Source organism: Engraulis encrasicolus, chromosome 18 (genome assembly GCF_034702125.1).
Source record: "Engraulis encrasicolus isolate BLACKSEA-1 chromosome 18, IST_EnEncr_1.0, whole genome shotgun sequence".
Classification (NCBI taxonomy): domain Eukaryota; kingdom Metazoa; phylum Chordata; class Actinopteri; order Clupeiformes; family Engraulidae; genus Engraulis; species Engraulis encrasicolus.
Window position 1 is genome coordinate 35,064,547 of NC_085874.1, and position 18,567 is coordinate 35,083,113.

An 18,567-nucleotide genomic window follows, 5' to 3' on the forward strand; every position below is an offset into this window, starting at 1 on the left:
TGCACCAGTCTTACTTTACATTGCTTGGATTTCATTGCTTGGCATACTTGGCTAATGTTAGCATGCTAACTAGCGATTTCTCAGATCAAAAACAAAGCTCTTTTTCCCTCTAATTCCAAACAGTAGCCTCATAACTATTAGGCTTTCCATAATCACAAACGGTTGCTGATTGAATCACATAGTTCCAAAACAACCTCTGCAACTCCTGCATCATGCAATGACTGGTTTAATGAGAACATAACAATTCTCCACCCAGCAGAGCAGCACTGTTCTGTCTGCGCTTCCCTCTGTCTCTCGAGTGAGTCTCCAAATTCAAAATAGATCGCACGCTGTCACTCATCCCGCCCCCTTTCTCAGGACTGTCTGTTTATTGGTTCACAGACTTCCCAGAGACAGTTGAAAGCGATATTACTATTGGCTGAGGGGCGTTTTGCCGTGAGGAGCGCTTTCGCCACGCTTTGTTGATTGCGACTTCATAAAAAAACCTCCATAACGCAAAATTACGCATCGGAGAGCGCCATTTCGGCGCTCCTTCTTCACATCGCGCTCTAGGCGACCGCCTAGCCGGCCTATGCTTAAAACCGGCCCTGGCCACAGCCTAACTGTGCAAAAACACAACAAGACAAAGTCATCAATAAAACATATGACAACTCAGATTCAGTAGCAAAAGGGAATTAATAATCTAAAAAAGGAAAAAGCAGCACTACCACTGACAGAAATACACACCGAGAAACTTCAGATGATTCAACGAATGTCAGTCAAATAACCACATCTAGACTTAAGGTACTTATTGCATAACTGACAGTGGAGACATTGGATAGTTTCAGTGTGCCAGCTCAATACCTTACACACATAATTAGTAGTAGTACATGCTGCAAAACAAACCAGCAGATCATCTTGATTATACCACAATAAAGTGCTACTTGATATGATCATACAGTCAATCCGGAAAGTATTCACAGCGCTTCACTTTTTTCACATTTTATTATCTTACAGCCTTATTCCAAATGCTACAAATGAAACTCTGTTGTAAAAATCCTACACAAATTATTCCATTATGACCATGTGAAAAACAAGTCGTCTCGACAGTTTTGAAAATTTATAAAAATAAAAGACAAAGAAATCATATTTACATAAGTATTCACAGCCTTTGCTTAATACTTTGTAGAACCACCTTTGGCAGCAACTACATTCCTTTTTTCATTTCGAAATGAAAAGGGATTAAAAGGGAGGTCATCGGTGTGTGTTTCAACCTTTCCGTACATTGAAATTGTACATTTTGAGTCTGCACCTGGCTAAAATAGATGGGTGTGAGTTTTGAATGAAATCCTATGGAGAGTATCATGATCTGCTTCTGTAGTCACAGTGCATGTTAACATGCATGCTTCTTTAGGTGTAATTCAGATTTCCAATGTTGACGGCATCCATACATCGCCAAACCATGTCAGTTCCACAACCATGCTTGACTAGCCAGATGATGCACTTTTTGTGTAAAACTCACTAGTTTACCACCACACATGCTTGACGCCATCCAAAGCTAATTTGTTTATCTTGGTCTCAAGAGAGATGAACAGACCAAGGATATGGATCACTGGAACCATGTCGTGTGGTCTGATGAGACCAAGATAAACACATTTGCTTTAGATAGTGATGGTTCACATGGTCGTAATGGAATAATTTGTGTAGGATTTTGACAACAGAGACTCATTTGTAGCATTTGAAATAAGTCTGTAAGACAATAAAATGTGAAAAAAGTGAAGCGCTGTGAATACTTTCCGGATTGACTGTATGCATGGCATAGGTCTAGCAGTGAGAGGCAGAGAGTCTGCTCTACTGTAGTCAGTAGTCTGCTCTACTGACATGGTTTCATGCTCTGAGTGGTCATCAAGGAGGATTCTTATGAGTCTGATGCCATTGGTCAATAGGCCTAATTGGTCATATTGGTCATAAACTTTGGGTTTATGGCCACTGCTGCTCCAGATTCTGGGCATCTGGTCAAAATCTGTTGATCTGCTTTAGCTAAGCATGGTCACACTTTTGCACCTAGGTACACACAAAAAACAGCACTTTACTATTAGGAATGCAGCAGAGAGAGTTTGTGCAAAACAACGCCTATCATGTACACACGCTGTCACACTCTCCTACTGTTTCAATTCAATTCCAATAAACAAACTTGTGTGCTCATTAGCATGGTGTGTCACAATTCAAAAAGACGGTGGAATTCGTCAAAGGCAGTCAATGAGTTAAGCGGGCTTGCCATAGCAAGTCCTACAATGTTGCTATCAACATGCTAAAGCGGGAAAACTGTCAGAATACACGAGGGAGATTTGTATCAAATGCCACTGGCTGTATCCATGGTAAACCATGGTAACCATCATACACTATACTCCCGTACGAGACTTTGGAAATATTTCTCAACAAGCCCTGGTACATGTTGTTTTTAACTCCTCACAACACTATTTTGATAAAAGTCAAAGAATGCCATAACTGCATTAAGTCTGATTGCCTTGGTTTAATTTCAAAACTTACCATCGAGCTGAAGTCTGCTTACTTGACTAGTCCTTGCAGCAGGAACTGGTTTGAGCTCACGTGAGATGTGAGATGTAGTTCTCAAAAATTCCCGATTAGGGGATAGCAACATTATTTTATTATAGTTATGTTTCGTTTCTGATTGTGTTGTACCTTTTGTTGATAAGGAAAGAATGCGGGGACACGTGAATGCCGATTGTTAACGCTTTATACTTTTGTTCAACAAGTATCCCTATGGCTGGTATTGTGGGAATTTCTTTACAAACCGGATGCAGTTAAAATGCTAATCCGCCGCATACAACGTGACATCACCCACTTGCGAGCTCTATAGTATTCTACATACATGGCAAATGTGAGGCAATAAAAAAGAACTGCTTCATGTAGCTGCACTCCTCCAAACCAGACAAATGACAAAGGGTTCTAAATGTTGTTTATAACCTGACTGCGCAAACCTAGCTGCGCACAACTCAACCTCTGATTGTTGGAAACTGCTATCGAATATAATATTCGATATCAAATTAGCTCACGTGGTTGGCTGCCAGTGTCTTGCCCCTCCTCACAACATTGTGTTGATAAACACTGAGAACCCATGTATGCAGACTATTCAAAGCAGCTTCACTGCCACTCTGAATTGTTGTAAAACAGCAGTCTGATGAGACGTTCGGGCAGTGGCAGCGAGATCATTTGCCTCAGTTGCTGTTGTCCCACTAGCTTGCGGATATGTAGGCGGCACAGTTGTAGAAGGGCGAGCGGTGGATCTGAAATTTGCAAAGAAATTTGTTCAGTTTAGCAAAATAAATATTACAGCATTGCTTGTGTGTAAACCTGTAAACTCATCTTCCTGAGTAGGACATAAATAAATACATTGAACAAACAACTGGTTTATAATGCTGTCAGTAGAAGGTGGGCTGACGTGGTGCTAAATAGGAAAGGTGTTATTAAAGGGGAAGGGTTGTGTAGTGATGGAGGGTGTGGAGTAACTAGCCATTACCTAGGACCCCAATAGCAGTAGGGACCTTAGCAACCCAAATAATAATGATACAATAAAAAATATACAGAAAAAAGATGCCCCCATAAAACTTCTCATACTACAGAGTTCACCTTTAAGTGCTATGGCGTTCATTCACTCTGTCTTAGATGTACTGCAACTAAAGGGGTAAAGCATTTGAGCAGTATAAATGCAATTCAACCTACTTGCTTTATCCTTGATGTACTGGCCATTGCTGGTGCTGTCCAGGAGGTTTGAGAGTCTTGAACAGAGTTTCACGTGGCCCGTGTAATCTAAGAGCATATCGATTATCGTTTCCAGCCAAGGCAAGTTGATGGGATCTGCCATCACCTCACAAAACTAGAGAGAATAAAATAATTAAATAAACCATTTGCAAAATTGAAGGGTTGTATATGATATCATCTATAATGACATAGTATCACCTGTAACACAAACAGCAAATTTAAAATCCACCTTCCTTGTACCACTACGAAAGAAGTCGCCAGCATCATTGCTAAAGGACTACTGACCCATAGCACTTACTCGCGTCACCATGAAGTACTTTGAAAGACTGGTAAACTGGGAGACTGGTTTAACAGTCAGGCTCCCCACTACTCTGGTGCGTTTCTCAACCGCCATTGCTAATTTCCTACTTGACTTGAATTATGAGAAAGAAACAATGCAACCATTTCTCGAAACCATCATTCAGATATACATGTTTCAGTATTTACAATTTTTTAGTCTGATGCTTAGTTCATCGACGTAGTCATTTCTTGAAATCAAAGTTGGAGCGAATGTTCGGAGTTGAGTCGAAAATGAAACAATGGGACAATTAGCATTGATAGCACATTCCAGTATTGCTTAGGGAAACAAGTCACTCTTGTTCAAGATTTTTGGCTTTTCTTTGGGTGGGTTCAGGCAAAATTTAATGCCTACTGCCACCAAGTGCACAAGTGAACTTTTAATACACATTTCCATTATGGCAATGTCAATTGAAAATATATTACTAAGGTGCTAGTGTAGCATATTGGGTGTTTGCGCCTTTAAAGCTGTGCGGTATCCCAATGTCGCGTTAGTGTCCAGTGACTGACGGGGAACCAATCGCCAGTATTCCCAGTACTTTAAAAGCATGGCACCACGGAGGCAGCTGATTTAATGTCTATGATAATTTGGCCCATTTGGTCCCTTTTCGCGTATGGAGTCCGAGATCGTGGACCTACACTCCACGGGGATGTGGCAGCCCTTGTGGCTTGGGCTTTAGTCCTGCAGTGTTTCTCCGTGCCCCAAGTGTCCAACTGGACTGACTCGTTGTGTATTCTCTATTTACAAGTCAGTAACAAATAAGGATTTGCATTATGAGAAAAGATAAAATATTTCAATCAGGATTTCTTCAGTGTATTTTTTGTATTTCTGTGTGCTTTATGCAATATTAAATACATTTTACATACATATCTTTTAACAAAATGAATGTCTGGTTGCCCCTCAAAATGTCAAATGGCACAATGGCAATAGAATAATATGTAATAGCCTATTGAGTATTTACTTTCAACACGAAATAAATGTGTTTGCAAAAAACAGTTACTGAATATCTTTCTGTTACTTGAAAACAGATCATATTGGGGTTATTTCATAATTTAATTCTATGTGACATTTCTGTATAGAAACAAAATAGCAATCCTTTCTGGCATTTTCTTAATATTTTTTTGACAAATTATTCTGAAAGCTGTAACCAGTCTGTATCAATTGGTGCAACCAGTGTTTTAAATCTTAATTTTAGTGAGAGTTTCTTCTGTATAGCAACATTAACGTTTAATTTTGTTTATGGGAGATTCTCTTTCAAAATTGCTGGTGTTGTGAAGTAGCAATATGATACAAATTTAATCTGTACCACATAGCAATTGTTGGGTACCGTACCCTAGGAAAAGCAGACTGTGTTTGTATGATGACATTTTCAATGTTTTTTTTAGGTATAAGTTTAGGTTTAGGTCAACATTTGAGATTTCACAGCCACACAATCCGTAACAGGATATGCATTCTGAATGTAATACGGTATGTCAAATGTTGTTAGCTGTTGCATCATCTGACATGGCAAAATAGCAGAGTTGCGTAGGCCCTGGCTAGCTCTCACAGACAGACTGACAACAGAGAGGCAAAGAGGCAGAGAGAGTGAATGCGCTGGAGTGAATTTTAAAGGCCAGCCCAGGAGTCATCCAATCTGAGCCAGCACCTGAAAAAAAAAACAATTGAATGCAGAGCCACCTAGTGTCGTGGTGGAACCCTGCAATGATCACTGCAGGGCCGTGACAGTGGGCATTTCTCAAAACCTACTGCAAACACTTCCAAGTGTATTCAGCCTAATTAGTCACGCCCAGTGATTAGATACTCTTTATTAGTCACACCCAGTGATTGGATACTCCACCAAAGTGTATCCAATCACTGGGTGTCACTAATTAGGCTGGTACACTTGGAAGTGCGCGCACTAGGTTTTGAGAAAGGCCCAGTATAAAAGTAAAAAGGGTCATGTGGCGTATCGGTAAAAACATTGAACTACAAATTTCAACCTGAAACGGGTGACATTCTCAACAAAACCCATTATAAATCATGTTGGCATAATTCTACATTTGTCTTGTTTAACGATGACTAAAAGAAACAGAATATATTTTTCACAGATTGAGGAGCAATTTTGTTAATTTGTGCATGAAGACCATGCCACAAGAAATTATTAGCGTATTTGCTACATGACTAGATGTGTAACCTTTCATGAAATCGGCTTAATTCAGCTTTTTCTGAGAATGGTGTTAATAGCTGCATGTCAAATACTACAACGTTAGAAAAACATTTAAAATTCAAAATTCCTGTCAAAAATAAGCAGGCCCCTATACATTTTAAAACCATGCTTAAAATCTCAACATCCACATCACAAACTTTGATAGATTTTCATCAGAAGGCCTATAAAGCTTGAATGAACATTTTGACCTAAACCTAAACTTTTACCCAAAGCAACACATTTTTTATGTCGGTGTTGCACCATATGAAAATGTCAACATACAGAGTCTGCTTGCTCGTTAGGGTACCCCACAGTTGTTATGTGGTAGAGATTTAATTTGTAGCATATTGCTACTTCACAACACTAGCATGGTTTAAAAGACAAAAAAAACGTTATTGTTGCTTTACAGAAGAAGCTATTACTAAAATGAAGATAGTCATATGGAAAATACTGGTTGCACCAACTGATACAGAGACTGGTTACAGGTTTTGATCGATTGGTGCAACCAACATTTTCCATAAATACATTCTTGCTTTAAAGAAAATGTTAGTGACTAAGTTACAGTCCTCTTTTTCAATGTACACAATGTATCAACTTTTTGTCATCTCTTGTCAAGTTATAGAATGATACAAAGTAACTATTTTGGCAAGCACACTTTTATTATGTGTATTTGAAAGTAAATACCCAATATTACATCTTTATTGTTGTTATGAAATTTGACATTTTATGGGCAACCAGACATTCAATGTTGAAAAGCAATTTATCATTGCATGAACACAGAAATACAAAATATACATTTTAGAAAACCTGATGGAAATGTTTAGAATAATGTATTTGAACATTTTATAATTTCTCTTTGTACAAATCTTTTGTCACTGACCCATATGCAAACCACCATACAATAAAATGAAAAGCAGTCACTAATGATAATGTAGCAATTGTCTGAAATTCAGGGCTTGCTGGTCACCTCCCGAAAAGCTTGCAAATGAAAATCAAAACGCAGAGCTATGACCCGATTTTACACTTAACATGCTCAAATTGACAGGGCAGTGCAATTCGCTCTTGAGCACATCCTCGTCTCCACCTCAGGTGGGCGTTTCCCTTCCGCATTTCTGTCATCTGCAGTTCCGGAAAACAAGCCTGTGGTATCCCAGTGTGAGCCTTCTGCTCGCATCCGACCCTCGGCTCGTATAATATGAGGATGTGAGTCGCAAGATGTGAACTTTTAACCTGTGTGATTCCCTCGGGCAGTGTGAGCAGGAGCTTAATATCCATGATTGAAAATATCGCACAATGTATGCCCACCTTAAAACCAAATGTCAACAAAGATCCATCTATAAGCGTCAACATTGTCCTCACAAATAGAAGCTGCAGCATGTGGTGGTGCCATTCAGGCAGACAGGGAAACAAACTCCCTCAAGCTTGTCAACGCCCTGAAGACAATTCCATGAACATGGGAGGGCCATGTCACTTGCATATCACATACTGCGCATAGTACATGAATATCTATACTGTGCATACTACATTGCAGAGGGAACAAGGGGGAAATTCTATGAAAAACCTTGCCACCCTGACATATTCTAAGAAAAATGGTGTTTCTGGCATGTACACCTATTAAAACTACTCGTCATATGGGTCACAGTGGTGTACTGCAAATATATAGTGTACTATACGGGCACATTGACAATTGAGAACCATTCATTTTGCGACCCTTTCCCAACGCTACTCCTTTTCTCTCTCCTAACCATTTCTTGTCTGTTCTCTACTGCCCTATCTAATAAAATCCCAAAAGCCGGCTGAAATTAAAGAGAAGAAAAAAAAACCTGTGCAGTTGAACCAAGAGGCACTGCCAGCCCACGCAGGTTCGGATCATCCCTAGAGGAGCGGTCTATCTGGACTGGAGGATGCGTGTTGTTCCCATAGATACAGTCGAAGCAGGCGTCAGCATCCAACCCGTTGTCCAGCAGTGTCTTAGACATTCTTCTGTGCTTTATGCAGAAGAGCATAGCAGCCGGGAAGGTGGTCAGTTGCGTTGGCATGGAAGCATTCACATTTCCACCATGTTCAATCAGCAGAGACGCCATCTCCACGTTGCCTTTTCTCACAGCGACCAGGAGAGGGTTGAAGAGGTCCAGGTTTGGGTCTGCGCCGGCCTCGAGCAGCATGGAGGCCGCCTCCACATTGCCTCCCCGCACAGCGAAGTACAGTGCTGTGGTGCGACGGTCCTCGTACATCTTTGAGTATTCAGGCGACAGCTGTTGGTTGACGTCAAAGCCTTCTCGGATGAGAATCTCCAGGACCTCGTCTTGGTTGCATTCAGCTGCGAGATGCAGTGGGCTGATACTGCTGAGCTGTATCTTAGTTCTGATGGTTCGAGGAATCAGTTGCAAAACCACACTGCAGTTTGAAACGAGGAGAATGGAAAATATGATAGAATTAGGGCTAACACTGATCACACTGTACACCACTGGTCTCCAAACAACTGCGGCCCACGGGCAGCAAACTTTTGACCCGCCATGAGGTCCTTAAAAATGAAACCATAAATGTGCCTATTTGTGGCCATGCGCGATTTGCGATCACAAAAACATCATTGATCTCTCTTAAGCATTCACATATAGTTAAATCTTATATTAACAGTCTCATGACAGACATTGACAATGAGGGAAAATGGTGAAGTACAAATCTGTTGTCTGCTAGACATCTAGACTAGCCGTTATTTATCATTGCGTCGACCTCGGACATCACACCATTCGCAATTGTGCGGTGTCGAAGCACTCTCCTCTCTTCTGGTTGAAAATGAGGACAATTATCTCCTTCCCTATTTGTATGTATTTATGAGGCCAGATACATTTTGTCTTTTGTTTACTCACATTTATTTTAAGTTTGGATGACAATTATCCCGTATTTGAAGTATCATTTATGCAAGGTAGCCTAGAGACCAAGAGACGCAACTCAAGCTCCAGAGAACAGTCGTGACCAAAAGAAGGGAGAACAAAAACTAAACCAGTTCCTTAAAAATGTCTTGGAAATATAGAGCCAGGTATAAGATTTTCAGAGTATTCCTGAAGGTCAACGTTGCCTGGGTGCAGCCTGCGCGCCGTGGTGAGCCACGCCCTTTCTATTAAACCTGGAGAGTCATGAGGCGCGAAGCGCAGTTATTTAAGGCGAGTCGTTGGAGTTTTCTCAACTCTCTTCAGTTTGCAGATGTAAACGATTCTCCTTTACTTCTATTGTATGTATTTGTTATATCAGCTTTGCTTTGTCTTGCACTCGTAATATTCAAGGTCTGGCTGACCGTATCTGTAAGGAAGTGTCGTATTATGCGAGGTAATTTATCTGAGAGCAAAGCGCCACGCAAGCATCTGAGAACAGTAGGCTACATTGCCCCACCCTACCCCTAACCCGAATTTCAGAAATGTCCAGGAAACATACGTAGGCTAGTAGTTAGGCAGAATAGGGTTTAATATTCCTGATGGCCCACCTCATCTCCCCGACAGCCCGTAATCTGCACGCACGCTGAGCGTGTTTCCCTCTGTTCAACCAGAAGAGTCTTGAGCGCTCAGTTATGCAGTTAGAGCACTCTGCCCTCTGTTAAATGTGGACGATTCTCCTCCCCTGCGCTGTTTTTGTGTATTTGTGATATCATCTTCTTTGCATTTTAGCCTGCGTACTGTAGTAGCCTATTCTAAATTTGGAGAATATTTTCCCCCGTTGTTTGGTAGGGGCGCGTTATGCGAGATCATTTGAGCAGAGAATGCATACGTCGGGAAAGCGTTGGAGGAAAACTAACATGCTTTTCGAAAGCGACCGCAAAAATAGAGGACGAGCATTCCTGGAAACTAACTATTTTGCCTGTGTGCCACCTGTGGCATGAGCTTGCGTCTTCTCTGTTCAGGCAGATGTGAGATGCAGAAATGAGATTGAATCGCCATGGAAATGACTTTTGTTCCCCGACCGAATTGGGATTTTAGCGAACATATAGACCTATTTGTTTTAGGTCTTGTCATGTAAATCTCTCTCCCTCCCTCCCTCCGTGACTGAAATGGCTCTGCTGGAGAGCACGTTCAGCAGTTGAACATGCATTCAGCAGTTGAACATGCTCTCTCTCTCTCTCTCTCTCTCTCTCTCCACAGTTGGGTCTTTAATTACATTCCTTTCTGGCACTATAGTGCAACAGCTAATAATAATATTTCAATATTTCAACAGTGTTTCTATATGTTTTAATTTTTTATTTTATTATTATTATTATTATTATTATTATTATTATTTACTTTTTTTTTTTATTAGTTTTTTTTTTTTGGGGGGGGGGGTGTCTGGCCCGCGGCCTCGCTTGCTCTAAATTATTTGGCCCTTGGGAAAAGTTAATTGGAGACCACTGCTGTACACCAATAAAGATACAATAATAAATAATACAATATACATCAATCTTTAATAAAGAATAGATCTGTGGGCTGGTGGTGAATTTCTAAGCAACACAACAATTTGCAAGCGGTGAATTATGCTTTAAAAAATTAACCCATAGAGGTCTAATTGCCCTTGAGAGGGCAATTTGACATGTCTCCAAAAACAAATCTGTAACTCTGTGAGTTTGTGTCATTGAAACACATAAGTTACACCATTAGAAACCCTAGACCTTCCAGATATATATAAATTGAATAAATATATAAATATATATATATTGAATAAATTATATAGCTGGCCCAATTTAAAGAAAGTGAAAAGAAATCTTCGCATATTCTGTACTCTCTGCCTGTAGCAGCCACACCTATAGCTATTCACATGTAAAGTACCGGTGCTTGAGTGGCTATTCAGAGGTGACAACACGCCCCTTTCAGAGGCAAAGACAGTGTCCTGCCACAGCAGACCTAGAGTGACAGGGGGGTTGGGGCTATCAGAGCACATGGGGATTGACAGGGGGGTGTGGGCCATTAAGGGGGATTCATACTTGTCGTGACTGGCGCTACCCTCCTTCATACTTCACTCGCGACCTCACTCGCGCCGTCACGTGACCCAAAATGACGTCACACGCCGTGGCGCGAGCTGCCGTGTCGCGAGCTGCCGTGTCGCGACGTCGTGCACCCCACATTTTTTGTAACTTGTCGTGCGCCACCAGCGACCATGCAGGTAGGCAGACAAAGCAGGAGTTGCGAAGAGAGGCTACTACTGTAGGCTACTACAGAATGGATCCTGTATCATTTTGAGGATAATAAAATGTCCTAGAGAGTTATTTTATCTTCTCTCTTAAATGTTGTTCAGTGAAACAATTGTTTACTTTGTTCAGAAGCACGTTGTGTTCGGCGATCTATTTATAAATTCTGCTGCCAGAACAATGCTCTCACATGGTCTTGGAATGATCTGGCAATGTAGGCTACAACAAAAAATATATGTTTCAATGTGGTAAGTCACAAGTCAGACGTTCAGTAGCCCTACAGCAGCCGTGTTTGGCTTTCTATTTTATACATCCGTAGAACTCACGCTGCGAGTTGCGAAAAATACTGCCGTTTCTCTCATGAACAGCAGAGGGCACTTCCGACAATGCGAGCGAAAGCGCTTTTGAAGTATGAATAGTCTGTCGCAAGTGATGACGTCATTAATGGTTCTCGCGCCACACGCGCCAAAGTGCGCACGTGAAGTATGCAGAGCCCTTTAGAGGTTTGTTCACACCTATCTCATTAGTATTCAAATGAGACAGGCAGTGGCAGTGACATAGTCATTCTTTTTTGCAATTTGTATGAAAACAACACAACATTTCTAAATGCCCTTTTCACTTTTATGCTGCCAACACATTTGTTTACAAGATTCAAACTTCAAAAGTCTTGGCTAGATATATTTATTGTGTGTTTTCTTGAACTTTTTGAAGACCTCTGAAACCTGTTTTTTTGTACAGTTGTGTTTATACTCAATTTAAATAAAACATGTTTGTATGACATCCAATTTTTTTTCAGATTATTTCTTGTCAGGCTTTTCAATACAACCATATATTCCACTTTTGCATAGATGCTTACTGTTAGTTGAAAATACTTGAAAATGTCAGGGTGGTGCAAGCAGCCTAAAAGCCTCTGAAAGGCCTTAGACCTCAGAGGGTTAAGGAAAAAATTCTAACGTTAATGTCAGTAAAATCCTAATTTGGCTGCTTGGTAAACAAAACAACAAGATCAACACCATTCCAATTGCCCTGTTGCTACCTTAAAGGATAACTGCTGCCAATTCCAGTATGCTGTTGTATTGCTCACGCTACCCTTGACTTGTCAGTACCCGGTAATGCTGAATTTTCGACTCAGCCCTTTCCGAGATCTGAGCAATTCTAATGGGGCAGATTTTGTTTATATTGAAAACTTTCCTAACATGGGCCTACTCCAAATATTATCCCAAAAGGTATCACTGTTTGCTAGTTTTCTGCTGATGTTGCATAACCTTTTGGAGGTTTTTGGGAATGAATCAAGTTTTAATGTAAACTAACACCTGCCCCTATTACAATGACCAGTTTCTCGGAAAAGGCTGAAGAAAAAAATAAATTCTCAGGTACTGACAAGTCCAGGGTAGTGTGAGCATTACAGCTGCATGTCGAAATTGGCAAAAGTTACCCTTTGAAGTGTTAAGAAATCCGGCACACCAACAAACTTTTGTTGTATTATAGTTTGTTGATGGAATGGACAGTTCGCGGGATTTCTTCACACTTGAATGATAACCCCACTGCGATAACATCCTACGCACCTGCCCAACTACAGAGGTGTGCAAAAGCGTCTTTGTTGAAAAGTTAACCTTTAAAATGAAAAAAAAGCATGAAAGTTGCATTTATGGGATTTTGGGAACAAAAAGCTCTTCCAATCATTCAAGTCAAAGCTCTTCAAATCAATTATGGCCCGTGTATACCAGGCGCTACCTACGCAACCCAGGTAGCTGGGGTGGTTGAAGAAGTTTCGCCATTAATTCACTTTATTCGCTCTAGACGCGGCATTGACATGTTTGATTCAGCTAATCACATAATCACATAATCTTGACAGCCTGGGACATTCGTCCATATGAACGTTCCAATTGGTTTTCGCAGAACCGCGTCATAGCGAATTCCCTTAAGATTAGCTTGAGTTTAGTCATCAAAATTCGCTCTGGTCGCTCAAGAAGCTTCGCTCCCGGCGAATTCGCTCTGGTAGCTTTATTCGCCTTCCCTCCATAGAGAAAGAATGACTTCCACCGCGCAGGTCGCTTAGTTCGCCTTCGATGTACAGGGAGCTTTAGACTGACCAACTCTCTTAACCTACTCACTTAACATGTCCATTCTTTGACGCAACATGTAGAGGAGTTAAGCCCGATTTGCTTCTTTGGTTTGCATTTGCTTTCTCAGACAGCAGTAGCCTTACACACTCCTCATGGCCATTTTTAGATGCTTCATACAAAGCTGTTGCCCCATCGTTAGCCTGCGTGTTGACATTTCCACCTACAAAACATGAACAAAAATGAATGGCTGTAGTTAATGCTGGTGAACCACATGAAAATTTAAAATTCTACCAACACACGGTAAAACGTTCTCAGTGGAACTTCTTTCAGGAACCTTCAAGAGAACCTCTCCAATATCCCAAGAGGCTTTTACAGGCTCCCCCCCCACAGTGGCAAACGAAAGGTTCTTCTTAGAAATTTTAATTTACAACCAGGATTTCAGATTCTATACCTTAGTGTTCACCATACACTGAACAGGAAAGCAACACCAAAACAATCCCCTTTACAAGAATGAAATGTGTTCAGACATTTGATTGAATTCGAAGATTTAAAAAGTCCTTAACCCATTTTGTCCTAAGCCCTTTTTGGGAAAGGGTGCCCTCTTCCTATTAAATCCTAAATATTTCAGCCTCCAAAGCACATATAAACATGCAATGGGTTACATTTAAAGACCCTCATCTTGCATTACAATGTGTTCATTCGTTCAGCACATACCCACATATTTAATAAAACAGCTCAAATCTCAAAATCCTGAATGCTGCGTATATGTGTCTCCAGGACACAATGGGTTAATATGACCCCATGGCGTGTTTTTCATGCAGGTTTGGAGTTGATAGCTCAAAAAAAAATCTTACCAAGTGTGATAAAGTATTTCAGCGCCTCCATGAATCCGCACTGAGCGGCTGTGAAGAGCGGCTCAAGTCCATATGTATTCTTAACCCCCAACTTTGCTCCAGCCTTTACCAACATCTTACACATGTTGAGGTTTTTGCTTTTCACTGCCTCATGTAAAGGTGAGACTCTGTTAATGGTTGCCCTGGCAGCGTTCCCGCCAGCTTTTAAAAGAGCATCAAGTATCTTCTCAGAGCCCTTCTCACAAGCTGAAAGCAAAAGACATTTGTTAGAAATGACAATGAGCTATTTCTAACATTTCATTTCTTTGAAGAATCTAAAACTCAGACACTGTTTACAATGAAACAAAGAAAGAAAGGACAGCCCTCAGTGACGTCTTCAAAGAAGTCAAAAGGTTCTGTGAAGGTTCTCTGAAGAGCTGTTCAAAATGTAATTCGCTGGTTTAGTTTTGGTACCTTTGTAGACTGCTGTCTCCCCTAATTTGTTGGCTATGTTTGGATCTCCTCCGGCACTAAGGAGAACGTTGACAGAGGCGATGGCTTTCTCACCAACAGCCTTTATAAGAGGCGTCTGGTCCTGGTCATCGCACTTGTTGACTAGATGAGGAAAGGCTACAATGTGCAGGGGTGAAGAGCAAATGAACACAAACTTCAGTTGAAATGAGGTGAATTCTCAGGAAACTGAAGAATGGAAAATACCATCAGGCTCAGCTTAATGTGTTAATGTCAATGTGCAAATTTTACCTCCAAGCTAGTAGTTAACATTGAGTCCTATGAGATCAGCTGGCGGCTAACTGGTCTCATAGGACTCAATGTTAACGGCTAGCTTGGAGGTAAAATCTGCACTGCCATACCCAGAGAACGGTTGAAAATATAGAAGAACGGTAAAACCCTATTATTTAACTCAAGGGAAGGTGTAAAATAAGCTTATTTCCAAAAATGGGACAGTGTCACTTAGAGCTTTTCAGAGCTCCCACTGTGGCCGTAATTTTGAGTGTGCTCATAAAACAATACTCTCCTACAGCATATCTAAGAGTACATATTAGAAAGGGAAAAGGTTATTTGCTGCTTATATACTGCTTGTCTAACTGTATTGGAAAGAGAAAAAGTGATTTGTTGCCATACCTTTTAACAGCAACTTTAAACAATCCACACGATCATAGTATGCAGCCTCGTGCAAATGTATCCAGCCCTATCCAGAGCTTTTCAGAGCTCCCACTGTGGCCGTAATTTTGAGTGTGCCAATAAACAATACTCTCCTACAGCATATCTAAGAGTACATATTAGAAAGGGAAAAAGTTATTTGTTAACACACCTCTTAAAAGCAACTTTAAACAATCCACACAATTGTTATAAGCAGCCTCGTGCAAATGTATCCAGCCCTCTGCATTTGGTTTGTTCAAAGTCTCGGCAGGTTCTGTCATTAATATTTGATTGACTCTTTCGACATCATTCTTCCAGATAGCTGAACTTAAGGACGGTATATCCCTGCAATAAAGCAAATGTACTTGAAGGTGTTTGGTATCAACATCAACGGAATAGTATGTCTGTGTAGTTGCTAAATTAACTGCACTGTATAGTCAAGTGAAGTAAAAAAAAAAAGAAAAAAAGGAATGTCAATGCCTGTATGCCTCAATGTATGAATGAATGTATGAATTATACCGAATGTATAATTTGCATAGTTGCTAAGTTACGGTAACTGCACTACACTCACCGGCCACTTTATTAGGCACACTTGTCCAACTTCTTATTGACGTACATTTCTGATTAGCACATTGCTGCAACTTAATGCTGTAGTGAACATTACAATGAGGCAGCAAGGTTATTTAAGTGAATGTTCAGAGGAGTAGATGTGTGCACATCCCACCCGATGGGCCAGGTGCAGGACAATGAGAGTAAATCCAAGTGAAAAAGAAGTCCGCAACACTGCTTGTCTTACTGTGTATTTAATAGAGCAACGTTTCGACCTTCAGGTCTTCATCAGGCAAAGTCGCGGACTTCTTTTTCACTTGTATTTAAGTGAATGTGGCATGGTTATTGGTGCCAGATGGGCTGGTCTGAGGATTTCAGAAACTGTGTGTCTACTGGGATATTCACGCATACCTATCGCTACATCTTACAGAGATTGATTCGAAAATGATAAAATATCCAGTGTGATGCTTTTTTTTTTTTTAAACAAAAATGGCTTGTTGATGCCAGAGGTCAGAGGAGAATAGCGAGACTGGTTTGAGGTAATAGAAAAGGCGACAGTAACGCTTTTCACACTACTTGTTACAACCAAGGTATGCAGAAGAACATCTCTGAATGCGCAGCATGTTGAACCTCGAGGAAGATGGGCTTGGCCTCCTAGCCAGGCCATGCCCTCCTAGTGACGCAACAGCTTCAGCGTTGCTACCAGCCAGGTCAAGAGCAATGCAAGTACTTTGAGTTCCCGCAAATACACTTTGTTGGGAAGCAAACAATCATTAGCAAATCAAGGGAGGCCATTTGGGAAATGCCGTTTGGGAAATATTAACTGTTATGCACTTGGTCAGACCAAGTCTCGAAGAGATTTGAAAGTTGATGATAATCAGGCTATAGGCCTACAGCGACAGATGACCACACTGGGTGCCACTCCTGTGAGGAACTGAGGCTACAATCCGCACAGGTTCACCAAAATTGGACTGTAGAAGGTTGGAAAATGTTGCCTGGTGTCGATTTCTACTGCAACACTTGAATGGTATAGGGTCAGAATTTGGCATCAACAACAGCATGAAAACACAAATCCATCCTGCTTAGTATAAGCATTCCAAGATGGTGGTCATGTAATGATGTGGGGGATATTTTGTTGCGACATTTTGGGCCCCGTAGTACTAATTGAGCATTGGTGCAACACCACAGCCTACCTACGTATTTTTGCAGACAGTTAGCGTAGTTCTGAAGGCAAAAAGGGGTCCAACCCAGTACATTAGACAAGGTGTACCTAATAAAGTGGCTGGTGAGTGTATATATTCACGTGGACGTTTTTAAAAAGAAACTTTAGAACCTGTATGTAACTCTGCACAAAGGAGGACACTTACACAGCGATTTTTTCAGCTTCGCGTAGACCTCCACGTCGTATTCTCCATTCCAGTAGCAGCTCCTTTTCTGCATCAAAATGATGACACCTGTGGGATGGGTAGTCTGGCTCTTCTAACCCAATGGTGCCTGGAGACTCGTATATGTTGTTTAACCTTTGCTGCCTGGAGACACATATACGCTGCGTTCAGGCTCTTGAGATTTTAGCTTTTTAAATAAAAATGTGGGTATGTTACAGCAGATTGAACACATTCTAATGCCAGATGAGGGTCTTAGGGTTTAAATGCAACTTATTTCACGTTTTTATGTGCATCAGAGGCCAAGATATTTAGGTTTTTATAGGCTGAGGGCAACTTTCCCAACAAGGGCTTAGGCATTCAGCAGGCCTTTTTTGCAGGTGCTTTAGGCATCAATGGGTTAAAAGGGTGAATAAGTATTTTGGAAAGTCTTGATGAGTCTAAGTTTAAAAACTGCACAGCGATGTAAAATCTCTGAAACATTCTCTGAATGCAAGATATTGTTGTTAATGTTGTTTGGGTACAGTCCGTCTTTTCAGTTCTCAGACCTGCTGTGTTTCACATTTACCTGGAAGGATTGACATCTGGGTTCTCAGCGGCTGCAGCTCTCTGTGTTTGCAGGGCAGCATTCTGTCCGGCTGCATCCTCCTGCCTGGCTTCTGTGGGTATGTCTTCCTCTTTGGGTGGCTCGGATGCTGGTATGAAACTTGCTTTAGCGTATTCCGAGGGGCCTTGTTGGTCTTCAGACAGACTGCGTTCAATGGCCATCTGCAGTAGCTCATCATCAGTCAAGTGGCCATAGGCAGTGTAGTCTTCATAGGTAACGTAAGTCAGAGTTGCGGGCCTAGCAAGGCTTGCAGCAGCCATGATGAACTTCAGCAGAAGCAGAACAGCGCCTGAAAAATATCCTCTATTTCATAACAATCATCATCAACAAGTTCTGCTGCGATATTTTTATCTAATTACTGAACCAGTTTATCACAAAAAAAACAGGTTGAACTAGGTAGAGGGACTAATTTTTGAACTCTGAAAGAAAGTTGAACACTCTGAAAGAAAGGGTTTTTTTGTTTTTATTGAGAAATTACAGTGGTGCTCATATGTTTACATACCCCAGCAGAATATACGCTTTCTCTGCGATTTCTC

The 18,567-nt window shown here is 41.1% G+C and overlaps 1 protein-coding gene across 1 annotated transcript; it reads right to left on the minus strand.

Moving 5' to 3' along the window:
* Positions 1–1,011: 1,011 nt before the first annotated feature.
* Positions 1,012–18,065, minus strand: LOC134469339 (ankyrin repeat and SOCS box protein 2-like). The gene is made up of 8 exons (XM_063223536.1): positions 17,993–18,065; positions 17,410–17,496; positions 14,807–14,962; positions 14,354–14,599; positions 13,548–13,719; positions 8,108–8,681; positions 3,724–3,877; positions 1,012–3,287 (listed from the first exon to the last, which is right to left on the minus strand). The coding sequence occupies exons 1-8, from the start codon at positions 18,051–18,053 to the stop codon at positions 3,145–3,147; spliced, it is 1,593 nt and encodes a 530-aa protein (XP_063079606.1). The 5' UTR covers positions 18,054–18,065; the 3' UTR covers positions 1,012–3,144.
* Between the last annotated feature and the right edge of the window lie 502 nt (positions 18,066–18,567).

Excerpts from the sequence above, each read along its gene's own strand:
- LOC134469339 (XM_063223536.1), bottom strand. The coding sequence starts at position 18,053 with ATGCTGCCCTGCAAACACAGAGAGCTGCAGCCGCTGAGAACCCAGATG. Across the intron at positions 17,497-17,992 it reads CCAGATGTCAATCCTTCCAG|GTGTCATCATTTTGATGCAG; the intron begins GTAAATGTGAAA and ends CCCATCCCACAG. Across the intron at positions 14,963-17,409 it reads GAAGCTGAAAAAATCGCTGT|CCTTTCCTCATCTAGTCAAC; the intron begins GTAAGTGTCCTC and ends TGCACATTGTAG.